The following is a 27425-nucleotide window of genomic DNA, read 5'->3' as shown; positions in this document are numbered from 1 at the left end:
TAACATGGGCAACTCTGGGCTCTATGGCAATCTTCATGTACTCCCATGAGGCAGGATGATGTGCCACTAAAATCAAATGAGAATGAGCCAAAATTATGAAGCTATGTGACTCAATAATAAATCCTTCATAACCCTAACCCAGATAAAGCTTACATCATTGCTGAACTATTAAAAGAAAATCTGTAATGCCCAATGGAGAGGACGTCTCTGTAGGATGTCTGCTCACAACCAATTAATGACAAAAATAAAAAGTTTATTTGACTCCTTTTCTTTTGATACTTGAGGACATTTTTCAGTGAACACGTCTCTTCAGTGTGATTTATAATAATAATAATATAATGGAGTATTTTTGACATTGTGGTATTGCTATTCATTCCCGGTGCCAGAGGAAAGTAACTGGTCAGGTATTTGGTTTTTATTAATACTGTATCATGTTCAAACCATACAATCATCTTCAACCAAAACATAAAACATAAGTATACAAATTGACATAAAAAAAGACACTAACAAAACTATATACATAGGGGTACCATGTAACAAGCAACAAAGGCATTACAGGAAAATGTTTTAATCTTTACAAATTTCTATGGTTCAGTATAGTGTCTGATTTCTATTTTGAATTGTTATATGTGTGGTTTCTATTAGTCCATTTGCATTTGTGAATGTAATATTTTCCATATAAGATAAAGAGGTTCAAAATAAACAATCAAAATCATTCCTATCATTAAAATCACACAGGCAATCATAAAATAAAATGACAAATGGTCTCAGTTTCGTTATTGCAAAACACTTTCCATCAATAGCATTTTTGAATCTTGAAAGTACCTGATTCACAGGATAAATCAAAATTTTGGTTTTGTTGGTAACACAATATTTCTTATTGAAATACCAAACTGATTTGCACTTAATATTTTCAAATCTCAAGTTCCAAAATAACTTGGCAGGAGGAGGTGCGGACCCCTGGCAAAGTCTCATAAGAAGATTATTAGTACATTTTTTGTCTGTGATGCATATACCATCTGACACAAGGTTACATTTAAATTGCAGATTCACATCAAACATGCTATTTCCCTGCATTAATCTCAAAAGACCAGGAGGTATTGCATCAAAGATAACTGCAAATTATTTAGGCATAGCTGGAATTCTATATTTCCTGAGAAATTCTGTATTACTAAATAAAAGTCCGTTTTCATTTTGTGTCACCAACTATATGTTAAACCAAGGTCTCAATTAACAATGTTTTATTTGTAAATCTAATATACTATCTAAAACTTGTTTATGGTAGTTAGACAGTGTAACAGGGATCTTATTTATATCAAAATTGCAATGCAGGAGGAATTCAATACAACCTACTTTTTCAAAATTAAGTTCTGGAATAAGGTACCATAGTTTATACTTTCCTATATAGACCATGGTATATAATTTTTTATCCAATTGACCTTGAACGTAGTATTGGAATTACCAAAATCTAATACATTTAGACCCCTCTCTCACACATAATGCACAGTTTCACACACACACACACACACACACACACACAAACATATGAAACAACTGAAGTCCATTCCCACCTTTAAAACATCTTCCCCACACGTTTTACTGGTGGTTAAGTCCAGGGCTCTAACAATGTCATTTCCAGTGATGACCATGATTCTGTTTTAATTTAACGTTTTATTTTAACATTTTGATCGTTAACAAGTGTTTCAGTTTAACCAGTGACCGTGTTAACTGGCACTGTTCAGCTGAATGCGTTGTGGTTGCTCATAGTGATGACAGCTGGCTACTAAAAGCCTTATCAATTTTACTTTAATAAATCAGTGTGTTTATTATCAATGCCAACCATTAATGTAAGTTAAACTGTGCTAAGCAAGAAGCATTCACCTTTTTACGTTTCTTATAACGTGGGAAACAAAACGTAGCCGATAAGTTGGCAGTGCAGCTTTGGTCTTTTTTGTGATTTTATACTATTATCTTCAATTGGAAAGTGTCCCATATTCAACCAATTAACCTGCTTTGTCATTGTGCACTAAAAGTACAGTTTGTGGCTAAATATTGTGTAAACTGTGTCGTCACACAGCCAGTATTCACCGGGGTTTGACCAGCCTACTTTAACTTGTGACCATCAGTGTGGATACTGCAACGAGAATCAGCGTTTCATCTCAAGCAAGCCATTTAAAAAGATTAATTTCAGAAAAATAAGTGAGGAAATGTGACTGCCTCTTGTTGGCGACACCATTTAATTTACACAATGTAACACAAAAAGGACACGACTAACATATACTGTGTTGAATACATGATTATTTAAGACTTTTAGGAGGACACTTACATGTACTGTTCGTGTTCTCAACAGCTGCCGTCACCACGACGCATTGCCATGAAAGTCACCAGATAACATGGTCACTGGTTAAACTGAAACACTGGCAGGCATGCTAACCTCAGCTAGCCGCTTTAAGTTTCCGCTCTCGCTCTGGCTTCCAGGGGCCCACCCATAATGCCAGGACTGAAGGGGCGGTTTAATGACAAAGCAGCTAAAGCAGATAAGTAAGGCAGATCACTAATAAAAACTTGGTTTGGTCTGAACATTAAAGGGGACATATTATGCAAATTTACAGATCTATATTTTTAATCTGGGACTCTACTGGACTATCTTTGCAAGATTTATAGTTCAAAAAACTCCTTTTTTAATTCATACTGAATGTTTATGCAGCCCCTCAGTTAAGCCTCTGTCTGAAACAGGACGTCTTAGCTCCAGTTTCTTTAAGGCCTCCATCCTGATGAGCCCACTCTTTTCTGATTGTCCAGCTCCAGCAATTTGTACTTAGCTACATTCTACCACAGGTTACCATTGAATTTGGGGTCCTCAGCAGGCGGCTTCAGGTCTTTGTTTGTGTCCCAGTAGGGACAACTGTCTTGAGTATCTGAGCAGGTTCCTGATGAAGAGGGTGGAGAACGGGAGCCAAAAAAGCCCCGTAATTGTCACCACAACCAACACAAGAAACATCAAGGTCAAATAGTTCACTGCTGTGGACACAAAGAAACACTGATATAACTCTACCACTCATCAATTCTGACATAATTCTGTCTGGAAACCTCTGATGATTAAAATATGGGGTGAACTTGAGTCATATTTAAAGATGACCACATTTCTTAAAGAATCATGACAACTTACTGAAACATAAACAGATAACATGAGTCATAAATCAAAAAAAAACACAAACCAGTGAGTTGTTTTGTCTACATCACTTCTTAAGTACAGTAGATATTTAGAACTAAAAGTTACTTGGAACTGGGACCATATCAGGAGTCGATGGTGTGTTGTTTGAAGATGCCGTATTCATAAATGTAGTTGTACTTGTGGGTGTAGTTGTAGTTGTAGTTGCAGTTGTAGTTGTGGATGTAGTTGTATTTGATAGACATATCTTCTTGCATTCTGAGTTTTTCAGACAGTTCTTACAAGCCCTGAAAAACATAGAGATAAATATAGACAACAGTGGAATATAACAACATATTTATGCACAGTTACAATCCGTTATTCGTAAGGCTACCCTGACAGTCTTAACAAAACTTTTAACATCTGCAGCCACACTGTTCAGTGCAGGTTGTACAGTAAAACCTCAGTAAGTCAAGACCATTGAGAAAAAGTTCGCCCCGACCTGAAATCATGCTATGCTGGATTTGACCACAGAAAAATACTTTTTAAATCAACACTAAAAGTCAGTTACAAGATCAAAAGGGGTATTTTTTTCTTTGAACTGCACAGTTAACTCTCTGGCTATATGTGAGTCACTTTCATAGGAATTTAAAATGCTTTGGAGCAGTAGTATACACTCTCAAAATGTGAGCATAGCACTTAAAGGAGGTCTTTTGGCTCAGAAATCAGACAAAACATCTGCACACTCTACTGATAGCTCCTAATAATTGTAGAATATCAGAGTCAGTGAATAGTTGACATTTTCTCTTGATTCAATGGAAACAACAACAAATTGTATGAAACACATATTGAATATTCTACATGAAGTTTTAATAAAATACATAAGTCATAAAATCATCAAAAAGAAAGCAATTATCATAGAAAGTACAACATAGAAATAGCTAAGTACATCAGTGACGAAAAGTCAAAAGATAAAGAGATAGTGATGATAAGACATCAGTCACCACCCCAAAACAAATTAACAGTGGAAAGATTAGCTTAAAGCGATGAGCCTGACTTGTTACACTGAGTGAAAAGATCCTTCCTCAGCTCTCAAGATTTATTGGGATCTATTACTACAGTATGTAGATCAGTCTGATTTCTGCCTTCTGTTGCAGTTTTTTACCCAGCACCTATAAAAGATTTTTCAATGTGTGCACTCTCCACTCATTAAATACTACTCATTTAATGACTTAAACATATCTAGGTTTTCGTCTGTTTTATAGTAAAATCACCCACCTGTTAGCCTGTTGCTTCCCTTTGCCATCTGGAAAAAAAACCCAAAAAATATAAACAATGTGATTCTGAGAATCCAAAAACCACATGCCTTTCTTTTGAGAGAATGTAATTTATATTTAATAAGCTAGAATATGAATCAATATGGCTGCCATGAATCCCAATATGTCCTTGACTTTGTCTTTACTTACCTTTACAACCTTCAGTGGGGCATTGAACGCACCGCCTGTCGTCAGTTTGAGTAGCTTCATTGTAGTATCCTGTTTTACACTCACACACCACATTACTGTTAAAGGAGCAGGGCTTTATTTGCTCCTCAAATTCTGGGGGAAATTTAAAAACACAATATTTCTGTCTCAATCCACAGCATTAACACACAATGCTGACAAGGCGTTTTATTCTGAACAATAAAATTGGGAGGGCATGAGCTGATTCGAGGATTATTTTAATCAATTTGCCATTGCTTCAGTCAGCACACAGCCAGATATCTTTTTTAAAATTCTACTACAAAATTAAGGCTGAATCTGTTGCAGGACAGAAATAACCTTTTAGACAAGATCACATTTAACCTGTGCGTTAAGTTGGAGTTAAAATGGGAATGGCACACAGTGTACGTAATTCACATGTTGCCATTATCCAACAAAATCCCTCATCTTAGATCTATTGTACAACCTCATTGAACGGGACGTGCAGCCACATACAGAAGAAGATTTTACATCAGATTTATCTAATCAGTGTTTCCACTTCTGTCTAATCTCAAACCATGAAAATTACAAGTGAATGTTAACTGCAACAAAAAGCAACATATTTTCTTTTAAATAACTAGAAACGTTCAACAATGTATTATCTTAGTAGAGTTTAACTTCAAGTTCAGACAATATCCCATAAACTGACAGTACGTATATCACTAAACTCAATGAATAGTATTTGAACAAGATACTTACTCTTACATGTGTCGCACCTCTCACATCTCAATATGGAGTTTTCTATATCTGTGAATGTGTTAGCATCACATTTTTTACATCTGAACTGTCCAACAGGATCATCACAGTCACTTTCTTTATGATATCCTGGAAAACAGTGGAGAAAGGGGTTGGGTTAATAGGTGATAATGCCAGTATAACTGTGCAACATGAAGGCATTTTGTGTTATAACTTACCAGGTGGGCACTTTTCATAACATGATGTACTGGTTTGTTCTGTCCCCTCAGTGTAACTTTCTCTAATAGAAAGTAAGGCAAGTCCCAGTGAGAAAGCCTGAAACAAAAGACGAGGTTATGATAATAATAATGTGTGATACTGTGAGGAGAGGAGACTGCTGGCAGATCAACTGACACCTCCAACACCATAGCTGCTCCCATGTCGTCATACAAAGCTACAGCCGTAATGGTGTAGTAACTTGGCTGAATACAACTCTTTAAGTCATTGCATGGGCATATGTACTTTTTAATCTTCATACATCTTTGATATCAAGCGGGTTATTAAATATGCATATTGTGCCATTAAATCCTCTAGCCAAATGTTTCTGGGATGGTGGTCCAGTCTTTTCACATATCACACACACATCTTAAACAATTCTTATCCACCCCTGAAAAAGGTTTTGCTGCTAGTCAGATAGAGTCTATGAGGTATTCTAAACTGTAGTCCTTACGTTGTGCATATTGATGAGGAATTAACTACCCCATTTGCTAACTGAAAACATATTTGTGATACTGTATTTGTAGAGACTGTCTCTCTACCCACAGCAGCTTAATGCGATCTAAGGAAGAAGCAGCTGCATGTTTCCATCTTCAAGAGATGGAAAGATGTTTTTTTTCTGACAAAACTCCTGACCTATAGGTATCAGATAAAAGAGTGGGGAATGCAAAACTCCACCTGCTGTTGTTGAAATGAGAGTACACTATCTAAAAAGGTACTTCCACCTCCTGGACCCAAAACATCAGCATATTGGCTTCATATAATTTGGCAGAGCTAACCTTACATCCTCCAATTTGGGGCTAATTCTTATTCCAAATGTATGTAGATGTGGGTTTATTTAATTAATAATAATTACTATTACTTTGATAATTACAAGTATTGTTTGAAATAAAAATAAAAAACCTGGCATTCACTTAGCCACATATAACTTAATCAACATCATCAACACAACCTTGTGCGTGTTTGCCAGCAACCCATAAGAAGCAACACTACGGCTTAATGTTAACTAATGTTAACCAACTGAAAGCTGAACTGAGACACTGAGTTTGTGCAGATATACTTTATATCTCTTTTTTACATTACTAAACATAGTTGGCTGCAGATCAACCCTTGAGTCAAATATTGAGACAAATTGTATGTTTTTTGATCATTTTTATTCAACACTTGCTGCTAAGAATAGTTATTATTATCTAAAATCAACTCACAGAAACTACATTAAAGCGTCCTGGAAACAGACATACAGATGATCCAATTAAAATGTCTAAATTAGTACTTACCAAGACAAAGTTCATGTTGGAAGATTAGACCTTGAGGTGATCAAACAACCCACTTAAGAGGAGTGTGAGTTTCTCTCATTTGAAACAAAAGTACGATTATCACAACATCACCAGTTGAGGACACTCCTACATTCACTAACAGGAAGTAGCATTCTTACTTTAAGCTATCTATAGATTTCCCTCTAAGCTGAGTCAAGTGTTAAAGGAAGCCTACATAGTTCTGGGTTAGAGCTGACAGTTCTTTGGAGTCTTCAGAGAAATTGCGCAAGGAACAGGAAACACAGTGAGATCACAAAACCCCTCTATGGGACGCCGTTTTGCCTAGTTTTAGTGCAGTCACACGTCAGTAACCACACCTTCACCATGGTGTCTGGTGCTAATATACATAAAACATGTGACAGGCATCGTGACCAGGCGTTTCATTGACACCTGGGTACATGGTCATGGCCTGGATGTGATCTACAAGAATTATATTTAACACAGCACCATGGATGGCTCAATAGCGTAGTTGATAGGCTGACAAGCTTAAAAGATAAGGCTTGCAATTTTCTTTCTTTTTTTTTTTATTGTCAACAAATCTCATGTGCTCAGCTCCAAAGAGTAATAACAGCGATAAGACTGTGAAGCTTCATTTATATTCCCAAGCAGACGCGTACATGGACAGCTGCGGACACCACAGACAAGTGGTTGTTCTATTTTTACTACTTTCTGGGGTCCGCTTGGAGGACACGTTCCACACATGCACAGTAGATCAGTTTCTATAGGGAGACAGTGTTGTGACCGCGCATACTGGTGCGGACAGGTCCACGCAGACACAATAAATTACAGGTAGGCAGATGTCTGCACAGAGCCTACTCGTACACCCTCTGATGACGAAAGTTATGTCACGCAGACCCTAGCGGACACGGAAAGTAAACTTTCAGCTTTACTCTCAGGAGAGAAGTTCCTTGTATGGCAGATGCCACTGCGTATGCATGGGAACGTGGTTTACTTTACAGATCTTTGCTAGCTTGTTGTGCTACATATCACAACCTCTTGACTTTGTAATACATCAAAAATTTCTCAAATAACTTAAGTAGAAAGTCAAGAGGTTGTGATATATAGCAGATGATGGTGACGATGATGAAGGGTGGTACTGATGCCCACTTTCCAAGAGTGTAAGGAGTAGGTGGTGGAGGATATGGAGGCAGCACTGGCAGCCAGTGTCTGAGACCCTGGGCTTAGAGTGAGAGGAGGTGGGGGATGGCACTGACGAGATGTGGAACTGCAGAACCAACCAACAAAGAATCTAAAACAGCTTCACTAGAGCTAACTTCCAATATTTGAAACATTTTAAACAAACAACTCAAATCATGAAAACAATTTTAAAAAAAGCCATAACCCATGAAAGGAATGAATTAACAACCTGGTACACCTGGTCGTGTGCTCTGCCCGACGCCATCAGGTGTTGCAACGTGTGGTTACTGACACATGACAGCACCAAAAGCAGGCGAAACGTAATACTGGTGTGTGGTGGTCCATACACACCCACACACAGTGACACAACTATTGGTAGCAACATCAGTGCACAAGTTCCTCTGCTTGTTTCTCATAATTCCATGTGGTTCAGACTGAGTGACAGGAGATGTCATGAGCATGTGGGTTGGACATCGGTGGTGGCTGGCACCACATAGCTGTGGGTGGGCCTGGATAGGCGTGGGCTCACCAACTTGGTACTCAGGCCCAACCAATCAGAAGGCTTCCTTTTTTGCTGGATCATCCAGTGGATAGCAATCAATGAATACTGTTTCAAATGTGACTACGCGACCAATACAAATAATACAATTCTTGTTTCTTGCTTCTTGTTTAACATATGATGATGATGATAGGTTGGAATTTGTGAGTGGCAGTGCATTGCAAGCAACGAGCAGTCCCTCCTCTTTCACTCAGCGTACAGCCTGTGCATTGCACAGAGGAGCATTTCAGTGTTCAACACCATCACCTCATGCTGTAATCATCAAAAGCCAGCTCATTTACAACTTCGGACTGTAATAGCCTATTGCCTATTTCAATATTATTGTTTACTGAGCATAATTTTTGTTGGGTGTATGATTGGATTTTATGCTGATATTGATGATCTGTGTGTGTGTGCGTGCATGTGTGTGGTTCATGTAGCTGCTGTTCCAGGCTATGTTCAAGTGTCAGTTTTAACATTACTGAGCATGGTGCCAGTGTACCCTCTATCCATACGCTTGATGAAGTCTGTCCATCCCAACTGGTTTTCAAGCTAACTGGTTTCCGTACCTAACAGCAGCAGCTGTGGTCTGCCTCTGTCAGCAGATTCATCACACATTCACAAACATATTACTGGTGATTTTCAAGTCACTTCTCATATCTGCTGCAGCCAATATGATTGTATAAGTGAACACTACATCACAGCCACCTACAAAAAAAGAAATTTAAGAAAATATCATCTTTGCAAGATTGCGTCGAGCGGGAATCGATCGCACTAGAGCAAAAGACTATTTAGTACAAATCACCTGCCTAACACTGTGAGCCACTCAAGCTTTCACAGTTTACTATTTCTGTCACATATTGGTAAATTATGTCAGCATCCAGGTGACATTTTGTTTTGGATTTACTCAAAACAACTGGTTACCTTGGGGCTTGTCTTAATAAATACCCAAACATATTTATTATATTACAAAGAGATACTTTTAAGCAGTGATGATATAACTCAGACAATAATACTGTCAAAATACACTAATATATTAATAAAAAATAAACACTGAACCACAGGAGGAGTAGAAGAGAAGTAGTAATATTCTACCCACAACACAATACTGAAGGCATGGATTTAATGATTTACAATAACTCTCCTTCCTTTTGTATATATTGTATAGTAAAGTACAGATTGGCACTCACCCAAACCTCCTCTGTTATTCATAAGACAAAGAGGAACAGAAAATTTCCAGTAACATGTTTTTGAATATGTGACAAATCTGCTAACCACAGCTGCTGCTGTTGGTATAGAAACCAGTTAGCTTGAAAACCAGTTGGAACATAACACAGCACCAGAGGAAAGTAACTAGTCAGATATTTGGTTTCCATCACAACTCAACAACCGTCCACTCATCCAACCTGCACAAACATCAGCCACGCTTCACTATTCACAATCACTAATGACTGCAGTTCAATTTTTTAATTCTAAGACTGTTGCAGCACCAAATACAAGTATAAGTCCACAGTGAAGCATACATATATAATACAGAAACTGTGTCACCAAAAGGTACAGGCCGGCTGACTGTAGGCCATCTCTCTCCACACATAATGCATGCATATGCAAGCTTACACACACACACACACACACACACACACACACACACACACACACTCACAAACAGATGAAACAACCAAAGTCCGTTCCTACCTTAAAAACTTCTTCCTCCTGGTTTTCCTCGCGGGAAAGTCCAAGGCTCTAACAGTGTAACTTTCCAGTGTCATCAATGTTAAATCAAGAATGATTCCATTTAAATTTTACAATTTAATTTAAATGCACATATGTAATTTCAGCTGCTAGAGGTCTCTCAATCAAAACCATAACAAAAGACAGAGTAGCCAAGCTCGCAGCCCCTCCAGAACTTAAGTTCCAGACTTAAGATCCAGACATCAGATGACTAAAATCCTTCATCCAGTTAAAAGATATAGTTAAAAACAACCAAAATCTAAAATGTTTATTGTAAAAATTGGGCTTAAAACTCAATAAAAGTCCATTTATTCGTTTCTGGCAGGTGACCACAATGCCGACCCATTATCTTGTATACATATGCTCTTTGGTAGACGCCATTGTGGTGGTCAACCACAATGCAGACGCATGCGCACAAGATGATTATCATCTTACTCTTTGGGGATATGACGCCATTGACAGGCGACCAAATGAAACGGACCGTTACCTTGATTAAAATTATGGATTTTTCTGGGTTTGAAAATAGTTGGAAACATTTGGGATGGTGTGAGTGCACAACTTAACAAAATATATAACATAGATCAACCTTTTAGATCTTGGTCGCTTTTAACTTAAGAAGGATTTTAGTCATCGGACGTCCGGATCTTAAGTTATCAGAGAAAGAAGCTGAGCAAACATTAGCAGCAGCTTGGCTAGCAGCCCCTCCCAGACGTCCTGTGTCTGCTGAACAGCATCAGAGAAACACTGATTTTTCACGTAAAACTGCTTTATTCAGTGTTTTCATCTGTTTTAATCACTGGCTCTGTTTGTTCTGGAGAGGAGGATAATGGTCACGTCATGGTGACGTCGGTGACTCCTGCTGCTGTTGCAGCTCCTACTGACAGCTAACGTTACTCCTCACCACGCCGCAAGAAGTGCACTGTCCACACTGCACAAAATATCAGATGTCTTTGTGGTCTTCCATATCTTCCAGTGCAGATTTATGAATATTCTGAGTTTGTTGCATCCTTAATTTCAGAGTATTCTGCAGTTGAATATTAGCTGGTGAAGTTAGCAAGCTGTAGGATGTTAGAAAGTCCACATTATCCCTCTATGATACGGTCTGACAACTTTACATCGAGCAAAAACAGACCAGAACACAAGTACTTACTCTGAAAAAGAAAATCCTTTAAGGTAAGAAAAAATCATGTAATCCAAAAAGCTGTTAAGTCCCAAACCAGCTGCAGTGAAGTAAGTTACTTTGGTGCCTAGACTCACTCAGTGACGCTGTTCAAATTTGAGATCACATCAGGGCTCAACATTAACTTTTTGAGGCTCTTGTCCTTCAGATGAGTAAATTTCCTTTCACTTGCCCAGGCACAAAAGTCACTTGTCCAGGTAAAAATGACAATAATTTACTTCTTTCATTTTGTATGTGAATGCAGACTTTAGACTAACAGTTGAAAGCATCCCAACAGTGTCAACATATAAATGATTCAATTTATGAATTTTATTAAAGCCGTTACTTCCCTGTTAATGATCTTTTCATTTGATCCTGAATTGTGAAATACTTTGTAAAGTCTGAGCTCTATAGATTAATCACTGATGATCCTTCTGATGTTTAATAATGATGACTGACAGTTTTTCCCCTAGGGTTTGTTTCAGGTGGGGGTGGTAGGCGCCCTGAAACTACTAGTTTTGTCTTTCGGGGCGAGCGTGTCATGGATACAATATGTGGTGTCGACAGTGTCGTCATAGACACATGCAGTAAGGTGGCTGAAATTAAATAAGTGCACAAAAATAAGGTTAATAAATATTAACAATATTAATTCACAACACATAAATAAATGTGGGCCTTATGGATGACAGATGGACCAGTGAGTCTCTATCTTAAAAACAAATCTGGATTCTCACACTGTCTATATGGTCCTTAATATTGATCAATGTTTGCAGTATAACAAAATAACAAAACTGACTTATGAGGAATGACTTTGCTCAAACCAAATTAAGAAAACAGTTTGACCAATGTATGAATCATTCAGATGAATAACGAATCAGCATTTTGTGTTGCCTAATAACCGCAACTGTCAGTTTTAGTGCTGAGTTTACAAGTTACTGAAGTCAACGACCTTCTAACAGCTGAAGAAAACATCATGTTAATAGAGTTGATGTGCAGTGTTAGTATTTGTATTAAAAGGTCTGTTAATCCTTTTACATGTCACATCTTGTGCTTTGACTTTTGTTTGTTAGGATGTCCTTTAGTTTACATTTGCTTTGAACCTCTGTGTGTTTCTCTGTCCTCCTTAAACTTTTTCTTTCCATCTTGAACCAGTTGCGTCTTCTTTACTTTCTCCTTGTTTTTCTTTCAACACCATTAAGTTACATCCTGCAATTCTTCCTCATTTGTGTCTTCTCTCTCCTGATTCCTTCACTCACTCTGAAAATCTAAAAAGCTTCCTTTTAAAAATCTGACAGAGCATGAAGCAGAACTTTAACTTGTGCGGTGTTAATTACAGTTATTGTGGACAAACTACACACAGTGTGAATGCATCAGCAGTCCAGCTATCCAAACTATCAAGCTAACGTCACATTAACAATGTAATGTAAAGCAGCAGCACCTGATAAACTAGTTGGTTGAATGAAACAACATTGATGTAAATTTTAAAAACTTTAGCTTCACTGAAGAGCTTTTCTAGCTACTTACTTTGTTGTCTAATGTCTGACATTGTTATTTGATGCCGTAAATGTCATTTAATGTCATATATGATCCTCTGAGCTCTGATTCATTTGTCTGCCCCATGAAAGCGGCTCCAGTTTGCCTGCTAGCTTCAGCACGGAGGGTCTGTTTGTTTTAAACACCCGAATAGCAGGAGTCAGTGGTGTAGAAGCTACAACAAACTGCAGTAGGAAGCCAGTCTGAGCTAACAGCTGTAAAGTGTAAATGCTATTTCTGAATTTTAAAGGTGGCTAAACAGCGTTTATGTGTGTTTAATGTGTGCATTTTATGTGTATAATGGTTACTGTGGTTTTCTGCAGTAACAATGGTTTCTGCAGTAGTATAAATATTACTGGGTTTTTCTACAGTAGTAAAATGGTTACTGTGGTTTTCTGCAGTAACAGGGTTTTCCCTTTCTAGCTAGCTCAAAGGTGGTCCACCTTTGTATTACTTGCCTCTGCCTATGTTGAAAATTTCAGCATGTGATGTTGACGGAGCAAAAAAGGCGGAACTCAACTGCGAGGGCAGCACAGCACCCACAGTGTACAGTGTGCACGTGCTAGATTTATCTTGCAGTTCATCTTCAAAAAATGCAGAGGTTGCAAGCATTTTTTGATTTAATGACTAAATAATTACCTTTGCAAGACAAACATGAAGTGTATTATGAACTTTCTACGCCGTCACTCAAAGACTGACGTTAGCGGAGTGGTACAGCAAACTCCAGCACTAACAAACGAGACTGGCTGACCAACAAACAGCAGCATTAGACAACTTAAACCAACTCTGAGGTGAAGAAAATAACTTAGTGCTCAGTCTGTTTCACCTCAAAAACTCTGCACCCGCTCAACGTCTTGGACAACGATGGCTTTCTCCAGAGCTAACAGTGCAGCAGAGAGGTTGCTCTCCACTGCTAGAGACATTAATAACAACACAGCAGTAACAACACTCCTCCACCTCCTCTCAGTTTGTTATTACAGGCAGGAGACTGTGAGACATTTTTAAATTCATTAATTAAAGCAGTTAACTTTTTAAATTAAAAAGACTGGGCTATTTATTTTATCTGCCAGTTATGTTTCATATTGTATTTCAATGGAATAAGGAGACCAGTGAATGGTTTAGCACACAGTATATTGGAAGTAGTATTGTGATAGTATCAAATTGGGTGATAAGCATATTGTCGCAAGCCTACATGAATTTTAAATTACTGTGGATTTCACAGCCATTTTTTTTACTGTGTAGAAGATCACCTTTTGTCTGTACTGTTGTGTACAGCCTTTATAGACTAATGCTCCGTTGGTTGAGCATGTTGGATAGGATAGTGTTTTGCAGTTAATGTCTTTGTGATGCGGAAATGTTGCAAAGTGAACTAGTTGCTCATTTTCAGTTTTTCTATATTTGTTCTTTTTTCTTCTAACTTTTCATGAGTCAGTTTTCTATGAAAAGATGTCTCACCCACTTTTGTATTGGCACATCCAAAATATAATTTCTGCCTGGTTGGTTGGCTGGCAGTGGTGTACCAGCAAACACTGAGACGTTGACATTGACTGTTGTCTGAACATCCCTTCAAGACACCTTGTAATGGTTAAAAAATAGTTTAAATGAAAGTTTGTGCTGAACTTAGCCCTGGACGTTACCTGGCTGCTAGATTTCCTCCCTGGGCATTCCAGCAATGTCGAAATATGTCATTACCATCATCTATGGGCCTATTTATCTATTCTCTAAGATATATATGTACACAGTGTGCATTCTGCAGCTTTATACATCCTGTATGCCTAGATTAACAACTTAATGTACTATACTTTCTAAAATGGTCAAATTTACATCTTGGTCATACACCCATAACAATGAGTCACTTTGAAGATAATCCTGATAATAAATGATATAAAACCATTCACACAGCAAACACATTAAATATCTTAGTTAATACAAGACATATGCAGTCATTTTTACAGAAACATATTGAGTCAATACTGACATACAACAGTACTTTATTAAGATAAACAAAACAGAAAAAGGTGATCAAAAGTACAGCTTGTTGTAGATAATTAAGACAAGAGAATTTGAATTCTTAACTCTTTAAATACTATCTGATGCACTTTGCTCCAGTTTCCATTGAGGTACATACGCTACAATATGATAAGATACGATTTTATTGTCAGTTTACACTGAAAGTAATTTTTACATCCTTAGGCTGTTCAGTTTAAGAGGTCGACACACAATAAACATACAGTTACACATGTGGCACTTTTCATAGACGTACATAATACATCAAACAGTCATAACAATCATACACGTCACAGTTTTATGTGCAATGTTACAGTTATTTGTGACTGACCAGGACCACTTTTGGCCAGGGACACGACATCACCATCTGACCAATGTTTGCTGGGATATTATGGACTTATTTGCTGCAGTTAAACTCCGCTGTGCTTCAAAAACAGACACCAAGTAGAAGTATTGTCTGTGTTGGCCTCTAGCTGTAAATATGGGTTATATTCTGTATATATTCAGTGACTTATATGTAAGTTATACTGTTTAACAATAGGTTTAATTACTTTCTTACTGTATGTCATTTAGTATTTACATCTTAACTTTTAAAAGAGGAAAACAAACTGCTGTAGGGACTATTTTTTAACTTGTATCCCACAAACATTGATTCAAACCAAGTTTGCAAGTTGACTGAAATCAGTATCAATCAATAAAAACATTATTTTCAATCCTGTTTCTTTCATGTTACTGACACTGAAACTGGACTGGTCATTATGTCCAGAACTGGGAGGTAACAAGCTCTTTTAATCAGTTAAAACTATGCTTCTGATTGAGAAGTGTTCACTGTATTAACATGATGTTACACCAACGGGATGAACAATAAGTTCAAAACAATGAGACCCGGCAGGAAGGAAGTGCACACACAAATTACTGGAGCAAAGGTAAAACCTTGCTCAAGAAGGCACCTCTACCCAGTATTTGGTGACTCAAAGTTCAAGAGGAGTCTAGACGCCTAAAACCAGACATCTGTTGATGTATATTAATGGATGTCTATGTTATATACCATTGTTTCAACACTATTTGAATGACTAAACATAAATGTGAAGCAATTCCCAACTACACAATGAAATACCTGCTTTTTTTTAAATATAGTCATTAAAATGCTGTTAAAACAATGTCTATGAATGTTCGTCAACACCATGTGTTTGCACAAGAGATATGTATGTAACCTTGACATTTAAAATAAAAACTTTCTCATTTCAACCAAATTTATCCCAGTTTTAACATTGATGTAGTGTTACCTAGACTTTTTCTTGTAAAATACCACCACTGCTCGATGCTTTTGCTTCTAACTTATTGTTTTCACTTTATTTAAGATAGTTTTGGAAACCTGAGTATGCATATTAACTCATTTGTTGAAGCATTTTGTGTTCATCATTGTAACAATGTTCTTACACAGCACTTCTGGCCAGGTCTCTCTTGAATAAGAGACTTTAATCTTTTTCTTAGATTTTAACCTGCAAATCACCAAATCAAGGCTCACTGAGGAGTTCAGATGTCACTCTTAATGCAGGTGCTCAGAAGTTTTGTGAGACTTTTTTTATTTTTTTCTACACTCCAGAAGAAAATATTGCAGTTTTTACTACAGTTTTTTGCTGGTTTACATACAAATGCATTTCTTCAGATTAACAACACTTAGCTTAAAGTAAGCACCTGGGGCAGCTACACATGAACGCATCAGTAACAGTCTGACCCCTTTTCTTTTCAAACTTGAGGACATTTTGCAGCGAACACGTCACTGCAGTGTAAGTTTATAATAATAATAATAATAATGATAATATAACGGAGTGTTTGTTGCATTGTGGTATTGCTATTTCAGGATTTGAGTACTGCTTCCACTCCATGAGAGTCAAACACGCATCGAAAAAAACCGTTATCGTGTTTTGCAGAAATCCGCTGCACATTAAACGTGAACAAAGTATCGGGTAAAATTATCCAAAGCAACATTAGCAGCATATCTCTGTCTCTGTGCGTATATGTGCCTGTGTGTGTATGTGTGTGTGTACTGTACTGAGCCTGCAGCAGCACCCAGAAGTGAACAAAGCGACCCGGAAGCGGTGGTCCGACTGGAGGCAGGCAGAAAGAACATCAACCTTTTATATTATAGCTGTGCTCGCAAGACAATATCTGCAATCAGGACACAAGGTATTTGTGCATGTCTTCTCGCGTCTTCACTGCTGTGCATTTGTCTGATAAGCGATAGACTCCCAGATGTGCGTGCATTGTGCATAAAATGCAACCGCTGTCCTTTGATTCGTCCAAAAGTTGCAGAATGTGGAGGAGAAAAAAAAGCAGTCTAAAAGTGAAATTTGGTTAAGATGGCACAGCGTGTTTCTGGAGACGAAGCATTGTGCGCCGGTTTTATTCTGACCTTAACGCGTCGGTACGGTTGTTTTTGTGGTGTTTGGCTCGAGCCTGCGTCTTGTCCGTTTCCGTGCTGTTTTTTTGCAGGGCATGGTTGTTGTAGGAAGTGTCAGTTTTTTTAAGAGGTGGGGAGGCCGGGCTATTCAAACCTGCAATTCGCCGTAAACAATCATTCATGCCTTTGACATGATAAACACACCTTTGTGTCGGCGTCGGGCCCCTTCTTCTCCCCAGCAGCCTCCTCACGACAACACGTTCATGCTCCTAAATTTTTTGGGGTCTGCAGAATATGGCGTCCCGCCTTATAAAAATAAGGCTGCCATTTTTGTTTCTCTTTTGTCTGGAAATGTTTTAAGAAAACTGTCTGAGAATGTCTGAGTCGCACCGGGAGGCTCGATGCGTAACAATCCTCCATCAGTGCGCGTCCAGAGAGGCTCTCAGGCTGCAGACATGTCCGAAAAGTCAAAGAATGGAAAGTTTTTTTCCCCTTATTGCGTTAATCTGAGATTTAAAGCGACGTGCACTTATTTTACAGGAATTCATTGTGAGACAAAAGGAACAGAGGGGCTAAACGTCCAGGCTACACGGCTCTGTCAGACCGCTGCTTTCTATTTTATAAGTGTTTAAATATTTCTAGTTGACATTTAGATGTTTGACCTGTGTTAACTTAAAACAGCATGGCTCATAGTGACAGTCTGCAGGCCTAATTTACACACAGTTAGTAGCATAAATGTAACATAACAAGTTCATACACTGTTCAAAATGTACATATTTATCAAATAGCACCTCTATGTTTATTATAATATTCAAGGTGACTGCAGGTCCTTCATAAATCTTTTAAAAAACATCTTAAACCCAGTTTTTCTACAAAACATTTTGAAACTCAAGGTCCACCGACAAGCTTTTTCCAGAGCTTTCAAACTGTCTTCCTCAGCAGATGGGGTTCGCTCGGTTGTCATGGAGATAGCTCATTTGAGCAAACTCCATTCATCGAGGAAGATGGTGAGGTGCAGATGAAAGCTGTAAAAATCTAATGAGTAGACCTTGAGTAGAGATTTTGTATGTCAAACTATATGTTTCCAAGGTCAAGAATTTAACTTTTGATAAATCATGTTTTATGCTATTTCAAATACCACCCTAAAAGTTACTCATCTTCATTTGATTTTTTAGCAGAATCATAAGTTTTGATTTTCCATAAAACCCATAAAAGCCATTTTAACGGGCAAACATGCATAACGATGTACCTGCATGCTTAGACATATATTACAGTTGCCTGTGGTAAAAATTTTACATTAACCAAACCTCATTTACACTTGTCATAAAAATGCAAAATAACCTTAGCATTTGTCTTAAAAAATAATAAGAAATTGGCGCACATATATCATAATGCAAGCCTCATTAATAAACTATTAGTAACGTCTCTGGAGCTGCTTTTTAAAAAATCCTTCCTTTGTGCCTAATTGTGCCATCTGTAGACTGAAACTTGCCTGCATGTAAGCGTGGGCCATACGGGTTAAATTAACTTTCCTGGTGTATTTTTTGTCATCATATTGACTTATATAATCAGTACATTTTCAGGAAAATTAATTATAAATACATAACCAGATGGTAATTCTTGTTTTTTTTGGCTCATCCAGCAAATTAAACACTTGACAAGACACCTCATAGAAAATCGTACAAAAAAAATAGAGATATTAAAGGGAGAGTTAGTGAGATATAAACAATGTGGCAAAATCAGCTGATGAATGTATATTGTCTCATGGTATATATCATCATGTCACCCAACCAGATGTGTATGAATTGTATACACCTTTACTATTGCTGTTACAAATGTATTATTACATTTTCAAACTTGCTGATGTCAGTAGTCACTGAGTTTCTTAACGAAAGTGACGCACATACGTGGATGTAAGCGAGGGCAGTGGAAAATTAATGAAATGCATATGTTGATGTATGGTTAAAGGAAAATGTTGACTTTCCACTCAACAGGAAGTCTGTGTGTTGCATGTGGTTTAGGTGTCATCATCTTCATTTCACAGAGTCTACCGGTGTCTGTCACATTAACACCTGTAGATTTTCCTCAAAATTTTCAAAGACTTTGCAGCTTGAAAAAGAATGTCACACACCGCCCCCCCAATTCCCATTGACCTTTTTCATTAAGTGTAACTCATGTTTAAATGTCCCCAAAACAATTGTTTTCTTTTTATATTTCAGGATGGCAGAGCCTCGATTTAACAACCCGTATTTCTGGCCGCCGCCTCCCTCCATGCCAGGCCAGGTAAGTCCACTCGTAACATTTAATTACTGTGACATTTCCATCTTTCATTGCCATTTGTTTCCATGTGTGAATGTCTTTTCAGCCATTCAGCAGCAGTCCGACACCGAAACAATCACTCAGAATCTGTCACAGTTTCTTCTTGTAGATTCAGAGAAAAAATAAACGTGTACTGTGTGCTGGTCAGCCGCTGTTTGCTGACATGGGATGTGTTTTTGGGGGCATGAATGACATTCACACACGGTGGCTGTTTTCTGTTGAGCATGACCCGTTAACCCTTTCAGCTGGATAACCTGGTGCTCATTAACAAGATCAAGGAGCAGCTGATGGCCGAGAAGATACGACCCCTGCACCTGCCGCCTACCTCCACTCCTTCCCAGCAGTCTTTGCTGGTGCCCACCTCATCCCCGGATGGTGGCGCGCAGCACGGCATGCCGGTGCCAAAGCCCCAGCCACAGCAGGTGCCGGGCCACCACCCGCAGCCGCAGGGCTCTGGACAACCAGACATCGCTTTGCACGCCCGCCCCGCCTCCAGCTCTGGTACAGTCTTTGTTGTTTGCAAGGCCTCAGTACTGAACCTCAACAAGCACAGACCCAAATGTGTCAGTAGCATCAAATATCAAAAACTGTCAAGCTTTGTCAAATGTTTAGTCCTGTTTACTTATTCTCTGATCAGATATCTTTGTTTTAAATCAGGAATCTTTGCTAATTATATCTAGGAAAAGTCCTTGTAAGGCTGCTTGTGTCAAGACAAAATTAAATAACGATACACCGAGAGGCATATTTAGCCCTTATTTGTAGATTAATCATATCTTGAAGGTGAAGTAAAAGAGCTTTTATCTGACATGCATTTGAAAGGTCTGAGGGTTTTTTGGGTTTTTTTGCATGACGCAGTGTAAGGTCTGTCTGTAGCAAGGCACTATTTACCGTTAACTGATTAAACTTCCATCACCTCACAACTCCCAGATGGAAATATGGACGATAAATCAGCTGTGAAGGCCAAAGGATTGTGGGAAGACTGGCATATGAGACAGCTCGGCGAACAACCTGGCCGGATCAACCATCGCTCAGGTACTGCGGTTTTTGCCCTTTGTGCAAAATAGAAGATAACAACGCTACACAGTCAAATACGTGAAAAAAATGGCAGCCGGTGGTGTAGTTAAACATGACAGCGGTGTGATGAGTCATACTGCCAAAATACAGGAAACTGTTACGGTCGAATATACACAAGCACACATAAAGAGACAGCTGCTGGCACACGGCACAGACTGGTGCTACAGTCATATGGCAAACATTTGAAATAATGTTTAACAAAACAATTCTGTTGAACATGTGGTAAGAAGCACAATACTGAGAGAAGCAGTTGTTGCTTTTCAGGCAGCTAGCTGGCAAGGAGTGTATAACAAAATTGGTCTTTAAAGGTTAGTATTAATAATTTAAGAAAGATGCTGCTTAAAACCAAAATTTTGGAACCTGATCTGACATATGAAACAAATTTATCAGTCTAACTCAAGTGGTACATTCTGAGGACACACTCATAAGTCCTGTTAAAGACCATTCCACTGTTTTTGCAAGTTTTAGCCTGTTTTCTACAAGCAATATCTACTTCATCATCACAGATTATCATTTTGAAAACGATGCTGCTGTTTTTTTAAAAATATCAGTGTATTTTTTGCTACTATTGCAGGTCACTATTGGTTTCCAGTACATCCAGCCTGCTTTAATTTAGTGCAGATCAATGTTCACTTCAACTGTATTTCCACACTATGAGACTTTATCTTGACAAAAATTAATGCGGTGACTTTCAAGTCTGTACTGTTAAGTATTTTTTCATATCATACACAAATGAATGGAAATCAATGGCTGCCTGGAACAGTAGGAAATATTCACTGTGAAATTCAAAACTGTGTAGCAGATGTTCAGAAATGAAACGTTCACATCATTTGCAGTTAAAAAAAACAACTAGAAACTGCAAAAACACTCGGCGGCCCTTTTAAAAGGATCATCATGTGTAGTGCTGTAGCAGCTGGTGTTTGTGTTAAAACAGTCCTGGTTCCCACCACCACAGGTCTGGCTCCTTCATCCCGACCCGACAGCCACAGCACCTCAGAGGCTCTGACCCCCACAACTCCAACCTCGAGCAGCCAGAACCGCCTGGGCGGTGCCCCCTCTGTGAACATCATCTCCGGGTTGGCTAGTGGTCCCGGCATGGACCACATGAAGGCTGGAGGCCTGGCCGGACTGTTGGGCCCACCACCCAAGGCACCAAGAGGACGGAAGAAGATCAAAGCTGAAAACCCGTCCGGTCCTCTGCTGGTGGTGCCCTACCCAATCCTAGCTGACCAAGGCTGTGTCACTATTGCACCCAAAGAGGGCAAAACCTACAGGTTGGACGCTGGCAGCTGCTACTATTGTTTTCAGGCTTCAGGCAGATGTTAATGCATCACACGGGGAAGGGTATTTCCTTTCAGTGCTGCCCTTGTAAAGCCAATTCACAGATTTAATTGTGGTCTCTAGAGGATCAATAAGTATTTGCTTGAGACAAGATTGGTTTTAAGTAGGCTGTAGATGATTGAGAGCGCTTCCCCTTACTGAGACATCAATATGAACCCATCTTTCACCTGATTGGATGAATGCCTCATTTAATGGACAATCAATTGATCTTTGCTTCCTATAATCACCTGGAAATACATGACAAATGTCTCCTTATTCATCTACCAAAGATGGGATCTGAATAAGATTTAGGTGAAAAATAGGCCATGAAGTTGCAGAAGCATGCTTTATTTTATATCTACAATGCCTGTTTTAGTTCAAGTAGTTAGTATCAGGAGTTTTTAGTTGGATACTAAAACATTACCTATTGTTTTTAAATGAATCTAGAATTAAACTCTGAGTTTCACTGGTAGTCGGTGCTACTGCTAGTTTAAGATAACTAAAGTGGTCTTTAAAGGGGGGCAGCGATTGTTTAATACTTTAAAATGTTAATGTGGTTATGCTGTGGAGTCTCTTTATGGTTCGAGACTGAAACAGTCTGATCTGATTATTTTTATACATTTTTGTGTCCTTTTTGTGTCACCAAGATGCAAAGTGTGCCCGCTCACCTTCTTAACCAAGTCAGAGATGCAGATCCACTCCAAGTCCCACACGGAGGCCAAACCACACAAGTGTCCCCACTGCTCCAAGACGTTCGCCAACGCCTCCTACCTGTCCCAGCACCTGCGCATCCACCTGGGGATCAAACCCTACCACTGCTCCTACTGCGAGAACTCGTTCCGTCAGCTGTCACACCTGCAGCAGCACACCAGGTCGGTCCAGCTGTGTACACAAAGCAGGGAAGTCAGTGTTAAAATAGCCACTGCAGAGCTCAGTAGCTCTGCCTTGAGTAAAGTATACTGTACTAAGACAACTGAATTCTGACTCTGTTTCTTTTGCCGCAGAATCCACACTGGCGATAGGCCTTATAAATGTGCTCATCCCGGATGTGAAAAGGCTTTTACCCAGCTGTCTAACCTCCAGGTCAGTACATCGTCAGTCAGCTTATTTCTGCCACACTAGTAACTTGCTTTAATTGATTGTAATTACAACATAAAAGTTCACTTTTTTTGTCCGTTATTCTTCCCCTACAGTCTCACCAGAGGCAGCACAATAAAGACAAGCCGTATAAATGTCCTAACTGCTACCGTGCCTACTCAGACTCTGCATCGTTGCAGATCCACTTGTCAGCGCACGCCATCAAAAACGCTAAGGCCTACTGCTGTAGCATGTGTGGCAGGGCATACACCTCAGTGAGTACACGACAGTTTATCTATATGTTATCTAAACGTGTCTCGGATTTTCCAAATGTGTCTTCAGACAGACTGTTAAATATAGCTGATAAGATGATGGCATTTGATGATAATATGTCTCTCTTGACCTGAAACTAGACGCGTTTCCTGTTTTTGATACTTAACAGTTTAACATTCTCTTGCTCCCACTCAAGCATACAGAAAAGGTTTGAGGTTTTTGGTATAGAGGGATCAATCAAGGGCTGATTAATTTAATAATCTGATTTGCGAAAGATGTCTTTAATCTTTCAATAATTAATAAGCAATTATTTTGATCATGGAATCATTTTAATGTAATTTTTAAAGCAAAAATGCCCACAATTCACTGCCTCTAAAATGTGAGTATTTGCTGTGTGCAGCAGCCCTGCCTCCAGTTGGCAGAGATAGATTTGTATTGTTGCAAGATTGTTGTTTCTGCTGCATTACATCCCACTTCTCCCAGTCCCTTTCACCCGCAATAGTTTTTCTTTTTGGATTACTGTGTGCAGGGTGAGCTTTCCACATGGTTTCTTATAATATTGTGCAGTGTCCTTTAGTAGCTACTGATCTGTTGTGGCAGTAAGATTTGCACCGGATTCAGAAAGCCTCTCCAGCATGAAGTTAGCAGCACCCCTGCACCCATGCCTCTAGGATAGTAAACTGAATCTAAGAAGTAATGTTAATATGTCAGCTTGGGCTCTGGGAAATCATGATAGTGACAATTCTCACTATTTTCTGATGTTTTATAGACCAAATGATTACTCAAGAGAATAACTTTGTGATCGATCAATAAGAATCTTTGGCTGCAGCCCTAGATTTCACCAGATATTTTCCTGGCAAAGTAATTTTGGAAATTCAACTGGATTTTTGTGGCTGTTGACCAGTCTGCTGTTTTAATCCAGGCACCACTATCAGATTTCTACACTCAAGCAGCCACACTTAAAACAAACCTCGTCACACAGGACCCTTCACACCCCCTCTGTAACTCATTCCAACTCCTCCCATCAGGCTGCTGTTATAAACACCCTCTGGCCAGGACAAATATATTAAAAAAGTCATTCATTCAAACTTCTATTCACATGATAAACACGCTATGAAGAACACATATTTGCACTGTGGCATTTCCTGCACAGCCGTAATGTTCTGAACTCGAACTGTGTGCGTGTGTGTGTGTGTAAACAGTGCTGGGAAAAAAGTTTTAGTGATGGATGAGAATCTAAACACCTAAAGTGCCTAAAACCTTTGCACAGTACTGTGTATGTTCTCCTTACATGTACGTTTTTATTCTATGTACTGTGTAAGCCACATCAAAGTCACATTATCATTTCCTTGAAATGGACAATAAAGTTTTTCTGGATCTAAAAATGGCAATAATTTCATTTTTGACCATTTCGTGTGTTTTCATGTCTTTGTAGGAGACCTACCTTATGAAGCACATGTCCAAACACACAGTGGTGGAGCACCTAGTGAGTCACCAGTCGCCCCAGAGGACCGAGTCCCCCAACATCCCCATACGCATCTCCCTTATCTGAGCTCCCCGGCCGCTCGGCAGCAGGTCAGATTCAGAGTCTAGGTTAGGCTGGAGCTTATGAGGCCCTGCACCCACGGCCATCTACATAAGGCTTACATTAGCATTATGACAGCTGACATAAGCATTCAGTGCTAGATTCAGTAAACAGGCTGCCTCCATCCGTCTTGACACAGGCGGTCTGTCAAAAATGAGCACAGCGTTATTTTGTGAATGTAACAATACAGCTAGATGTTGTCCGGAGGATCGAGTGGCAAAGAATGTCTTGCGTCAGATTTAATAAGCACTTTCGTAAGCGTCATGTAAACTGCCGGATGCATTGGCCATCAGAAATGTTTTAGTTTTAGGGTTTTGGTTGTTTTTTTTTCCTCTTCCATGAAATGGGTTTCCAAAATGTGCCAGATGATATTTGCCCTTAAAAAGAATTGAGAAAGTTGAAAAATTGTTCACTGGGTGTATTCTGGAGACATCCAAAGATAATCTTAAAGCACTTTTAGGCCTTGTGGTTTTGGCTCAAATTGTTTAAATCTTGTTGGATGGAAAATGCCAAAGGGCATTACTTGTGGCAGCTAAGAGTACTGACTGTGTATAAATAACAGTCTTTCTGTTACTTTCTTTGTTCACTCACATTTTTGTGCAAGTACACATTTACAGGGTCATCTAAATTTGAAGAAAGGCAATCGGTAGATGACAATTTAAACATTTAATGATTGTATTCAGAAGTTGTATTATTGACTTGAGGAGGCAAGAAATAGAGCAACACGGAATAGGGAAGAAAGATGAATGTTTTTTTTTTTGTTTTGTTTTGTTTTGAAAAGTCTTTCACTCCATATTTGACTTCACCTTTACGGCACCTTTACGATCATAACGTATGATCAAAGAAACACTGCTTTTTTTTAACATTACATTCTCCTCACGTCCCATTAACTAGTGCCATATGAACCTTGTTGAAAGCAAATCTTGTAATGACACGTGTCTGCTTTCTCGATTCAGTTCAGCTTTGATTTATTTTCGAAGTATTAGTTACAGAGGTTGAATCCATTGCACATGTACCAGTGCCAGCTCTACTCTACTCAGCCTGACTCTTAAATACACTTCAGCTAAAATTCTATTTTACTCAAGTAGTAAATTTTAACCCTAACCATTGGACCAAAATGTGAAGTTACTGTACAGCTCTGACCCTGTTAGGATTTTTTTTTTTAAAAATCTTTAATAAGCTTTACCCATTTGAAATAAACTGCAGTATATGTCATATTTCATAGGCCTATATTATTAGTTAATGTGGAGGTGATGCTTCTCCTTTTTGATTTTTTTTTTTCTTATTAGTATTCTTTTTATTGTACACAGTATTGTTTGTTGTATTTTTACTGTAACTTTAACCTCTGGATGGTACTAATAGGGTACCCTGTATTCTTCAGGGCACTTAAGAAAAGGTGCTACGGCTAGACATTATGTTTGAGACGGAACTGAGAATAATGTAAAATACATATACAGTATATAGTATGTTTTCAAAAGAATAAAAACTTATTACTCAAGCCACTGGCCTGAAAAACAGACATTTACGCCAACAACAGACCCTGCCTCTTCAACTTACTCTCTCTCTTTTGAGATAATGGGAAAATGTACATGTTGCTGTACTGTAAAACATGTTACTCATTTATAGTACCTATTTTTAAGTTTTCATAAACATGTTCTGTTTGGGTTTTGAACTTACTGTAATTATTTTAGTCTATTCGTATGTTATTAATATTCATGTTTTATATCAGTTATTTACATGTAAGCCTTAACTGTTTTATCATCCCATTTCCATTACTCTGTATTGTGTTCTGCAGTATTCAGTCGTGTAAACATTTTTTTTAATTTTTATCCTTCCGCATGGAGTTCCTGAGCTGTAATCTGTATGATAACTGTTTAACCCATGTTCTCTATGAAAAAATATTGCGTAGATTTATTACACTTTTTCCTGTCTTGCATTGTGGTTTCATATACAGTTTCTAGACAACTAAATATGCACAGCCAAGACTGAGAAGTTAAACTAAGGGTTATCAATGTTTAAAAAAGGAAAAAAAGCTTTGTATCTTTACCTTGTTTAATAAACAGACTGTTATAAATTCATCACTGCTTGCTTGTTTTGTACCAAATCTGCTAAGGACGCATCCAGTACCTGCACACAAACTTTGTTTTTAAGAGAACATGATGGAGAAAAAAATAAAATCAAGCATTATGTTTGTGATTTATTGACCTTTATTTATGAAAATAGTTTTATGTTTAAAAATGTATTTACAACAAATTTCAAAGGTTCTTGTCGATTAGATCTCAGTTGACATGTCTGTCGCAAATAGGCTTTTGTTAATCGACTTATTCACG

At 38.5% G+C, this 27425-nt stretch overlaps 2 protein-coding genes across 3 annotated transcripts; one reads left to right on the top strand and one right to left on the bottom strand.

Annotated features, from left to right (window-relative positions):
• Nucleotides 1-393: 393 nt before the first annotated feature.
• On the bottom strand, nt 394-11487 carry LOC137184321 (tumor necrosis factor receptor superfamily member 23-like). Its single transcript, XM_067591873.1, has 7 exons — nt 6900-11487; nt 5586-5682; nt 5371-5496; nt 4618-4749; nt 4430-4457; nt 3281-3459; nt 394-3021 (listed from the first exon to the last, which is right to left on the bottom strand). The coding sequence occupies exons 1-7, from the start codon at nt 6912-6914 to the stop codon at nt 2861-2863; spliced, it is 738 nt and encodes a 245-aa protein (XP_067447974.1). The 5' UTR covers nt 6915-11487; the 3' UTR covers nt 394-2860.
• Nucleotides 11488-17123: 5636 nt separating this feature from the next.
• Nucleotides 17124-27173, top strand: znf362b (zinc finger protein 362b). 2 transcript variants are annotated; one of them, XM_067591871.1, is made up of 9 exons: nt 17124-17233; nt 19667-19730; nt 20039-20267; nt 20694-20798; nt 21796-22114; nt 22808-23032; nt 23165-23243; nt 23354-23512; nt 24946-27173. In XM_067591871.1, the coding sequence occupies exons 2-9, from the start codon at nt 19668-19670 to the stop codon at nt 25060-25062; spliced, it is 1296 nt and encodes a 431-aa protein (XP_067447972.1). In that variant the 5' UTR covers nt 17124-17233; nt 19667; the 3' UTR covers nt 25063-27173. The 2 variants fall into 2 exon arrangements, with proteins under 2 accessions (XP_067447972.1, XP_067447971.1); XM_067591870.1 differs by having other exon boundaries at nt 20012-20267.
• The last annotated feature ends 252 nt before the right edge of the window (nt 27174-27425 follow it).

The sequence above is a fragment of the Thunnus thynnus genome, chromosome 6 (assembly GCF_963924715.1).
Source record: "Thunnus thynnus chromosome 6, fThuThy2.1, whole genome shotgun sequence".
Lineage (NCBI taxonomy): Eukaryota > Metazoa > Chordata > Actinopteri > Scombriformes > Scombridae > Thunnus > Thunnus thynnus.
Note: the sequence above shows the minus strand (reverse complement) of the source record. Positions and strands in the feature narration are given on the sequence as shown.